General features: G+C 43.8%; 1 protein-coding gene across 1 annotated transcript; it reads left to right on the top strand.

Annotated features, from left to right (window-relative positions):
• The first annotated feature begins 2,135 nt into the window (after window positions 1–2,135).
• Window positions 2,136–3,080, top strand: LOC106739980 (olfactory receptor 10R2-like). The gene has a single exon (XM_014607010.2). It carries the CDS (start codon window positions 2,136–2,138, stop codon window positions 3,078–3,080), a length of 945 nt encoding a protein of 314 aa, XP_014462496.1.

The following is a 3,080-nucleotide window of genomic DNA, read 5'->3' as shown; positions in this document are numbered from 1 at the left end:
GGAAAAAAGTTCTTAGCAAGCGTTCAGGAGCAGTCACTCTTCTTGAGGCATAGGGAGTCTCTGCTGTTCGGACACTCCAAGGAATGAAAAAAGCTACAAAAAGTGTGACGGGATGTCAGTGAGAATGTAAATAGGTAGAAATTAGGAAAACGAAAGATAAAGCAGGGAAGGGAGGGCGGGGGGGAGAACCCAAAGGTGAGTAAGGGAGACTAAAGTGGGGGTAATTCAAGGTAGAAAAGGGGCTGGTTGTGATAAAAGAAAAGGCTGGAAATTAGGAAGACAGAGGCCTAATTTCCAGCCATTTCCTTTTTCAAAGACAGCCTCTTTTCAACCTTGAATTACCACCACTTCAGAGTCTCCCTTACTCACCTTTGGCTTTGCTATCCTTCCTCCCCCTTCCTCCCCTTCCCTGCTTTACCTTTTGTTTTCCTGATTGCTACCTATTTACATTCTCACTGACATCCTGTCACACTTTTAGCTTCCCTCATTCCTTGGAGTCGCAGAGCAGCAGAGAATCCCTAATACCTGATGAAGGCCAACTGTGCCGAAAAGCTTGCTAAGACCTTTTCCCCAACTACTCAGTTGGTCTAATAAAAGAGATCACATCTACTCAAAGAACCTTGTCTGCCTATGTCCTTAGACCAACATGGCTACAATAAAAAACCCAATAAGATGATAACAGACAGCCAGACTGACAGGTTTCAGTAAGAAGACAACACTCAGAATGTGATCTGAAAGTAAACCCAATGTGTTTTTAAACCAGTCTGCAGGCAGCCTGAAACAATAGCTTTGTGAAATGCACACTGCTGTATCTGTTTTGCTGGATTACTGACACTGAATCCTTAAGGTGACAGTTTACATGCCTACATTAACTTTTTGACAGCTAGACATTTTAGTAAAGTCTTCCACTCACAGACACTGCCCACAATGCTAAACAAGTATCATGTGTCCACAGGTGTCAGAAGACCCACCCACCCTCAATTATCTCCTGCCCAATTTTCAGCACCTCCATCTCCCCCAGCATCTACTACAATGGAGTTGTTGTTGTTATTCAGTTTTGTATTATTGGAATGCACAGAAACCCCAGTCACAAATAGGAACCTCATTGTGCTTGACACTGTACAAACAGAGAACAAAGACAATCTCTGCTCTAAACCACTTACAATTTAGATAGGACAGGACACAGTAAGTGACTGTAGCTGCAGAGCATAGGGCAGATTGCTACATATTACCTAACCATGTGTAAATGAAACAAGAGGCGTGTGTGCCCAACACTTTAAAGCAGGCTAAATAGTTTTGCACCGCTTCAATGGTGTCAGTGTTTGCACACCTCAGCAGTGTATTGCACATGAATTCTAGCCACTGTAGGAAATTTGGTGGCATAATGCACCTTAAATAACTTGGGGCACAGCAAACTAAAAATCCTTCAAGGAGGGCTCCATGCAGTTCAGGGGCTCTGCAGGAAGCCCTGCAGGCAGCCTGGCAGCAGCCCGAGAAGGCAGGCTCCATCCAAGAAAGGCAGTGAGCCTGTGCGCAGGGGCCCAGTGCTTCCCTTCGCAGCTGTGGTGCAGGGGCCCCAGGACTGCCCAAGCCGGGTGCCTGTGGGCAGATGCCACCAGGGGGGTGGGGCGCCGTTATGGAGGGAAGCAGCAGTCCCCCTGCAGCCCAGGGACCACTTCGCTCTCTGTCAGCTTGATCTCCCCTCCCCACCAGACAAGCAGGTATGTCAGCAGGGTATGTGCACAATATGGGGGTTTACTCAGCCCAAAATTGAAGCGGCGTTTTTTAATACCCACCGCTTCAATTTAGGGCCCACGTTGATCTACACACACACCCTAAACAGATGCTGGCCATGGTACAGTATTTAAGCAGCTGCGTTCACCACTGTCCACCAGTCTTTTTCTTTATAAACATTGTTGACCTAAGAGATATTTGCTGTCACTGTGACATTTTTGTAGATATTGTGTCTGTGGGTATGAGTGTGTGTATGTATGTGTGTGTGAGTGTGTGTATGTGCAGCATATAGCAGCTAAACTATTTCTTGCATGTACCCCTGAGCTGAGTCTATGGTGAGAATGTTCTCTCTCCCATTACATTGTCCATTATTTAATTTCCAGTTCAGGCATCTTGTATCAATGAGACAAGAGAACCAATCCACTGTGACAGAATTCATCCTGATTGGGTTCTCCAATTTTCCAGACCTACAGATTGTGCTGTTCATGGCTTTTTCTCTTATGTATATGTTTACCCTGGCTGGAAATATTATCATCGTGACAATCATAAGGATTGATCACAGTCTCCGTATCCCCATGTACTTCTTCCTTTCCATTCTTTCCTTCTCAGAGATTTGCTATACTGTTGTCATTGTTCCCAATTTGCTGGCAAACTTGATAAAAGCAAACAAGGCCATTTCTTTTGTTGGATGTGCTACTCAGATGTGTTTTTTTCTTGGTTTTGGGTGCACAAACTGTATACTGCTTACAGTGATGGGGTATGATCGCTATGTGTCAATATGTAAACCTTTACATTACCAGGACATCATGAACCAAAGGGTTTGCGCTCAGCTGGTGGCCTTCTCAGCTATAACTGGTTTTCTTTTCTCAACAACAGAGACAATTATTGTATTTACTTTACCCTTTTGCAATCTGAATAAAATTGAGCATTTTTTTTGTGATATAGCACCACTTCTTAAACTAGCTTGTGCCCGAAACTACATAGGTGAAATCATCATTTTCATTATTTGTGTTTTAGTCATACTTTGCTCATTCCTATTGATTATGCTGTCTTATCTACTAATCCTCAACACCATCTTGAAAATCCCATCCACCGAAGGAAAACGTAAAGCCTTCTCTACTTGTGCCTCCCACCTCATTGTTGTGGTTGTGCACTTTGGATGCATTTCCATTATCTACCTAAGGCCCAAATCCAGATTTACTTTGGATGGGGACACCGTGATTTCTGTTACATACACAATTGTAACTCCTTTGTTGAACCCTGTAGTTTATAGCTTAAGGAACAAAGATGTTCAAGCTGCTCTTAAGAAAGCACTAGGGAGAAAAATGTTAATGAGGAGAATGTGA

This window comes from Alligator mississippiensis, chromosome 4, assembly GCF_030867095.1.
Source record: "Alligator mississippiensis isolate rAllMis1 chromosome 4, rAllMis1, whole genome shotgun sequence".
NCBI classification, from domain to species: domain Eukaryota; kingdom Metazoa; phylum Chordata; order Crocodylia; family Alligatoridae; genus Alligator; species Alligator mississippiensis.
Note: the sequence above shows the minus strand (reverse complement) of the source record. Positions and strands in the feature narration are given on the sequence as shown.

Bases quoted from the DNA above. Each gene is read 5' to 3' on its own strand.
- LOC106739980 (XM_014607010.2), top strand. From the start codon at position 2,136: ATGAGACAAGAGAACCAATCCACTGTGACAGAATTCATCCTGATTGGG.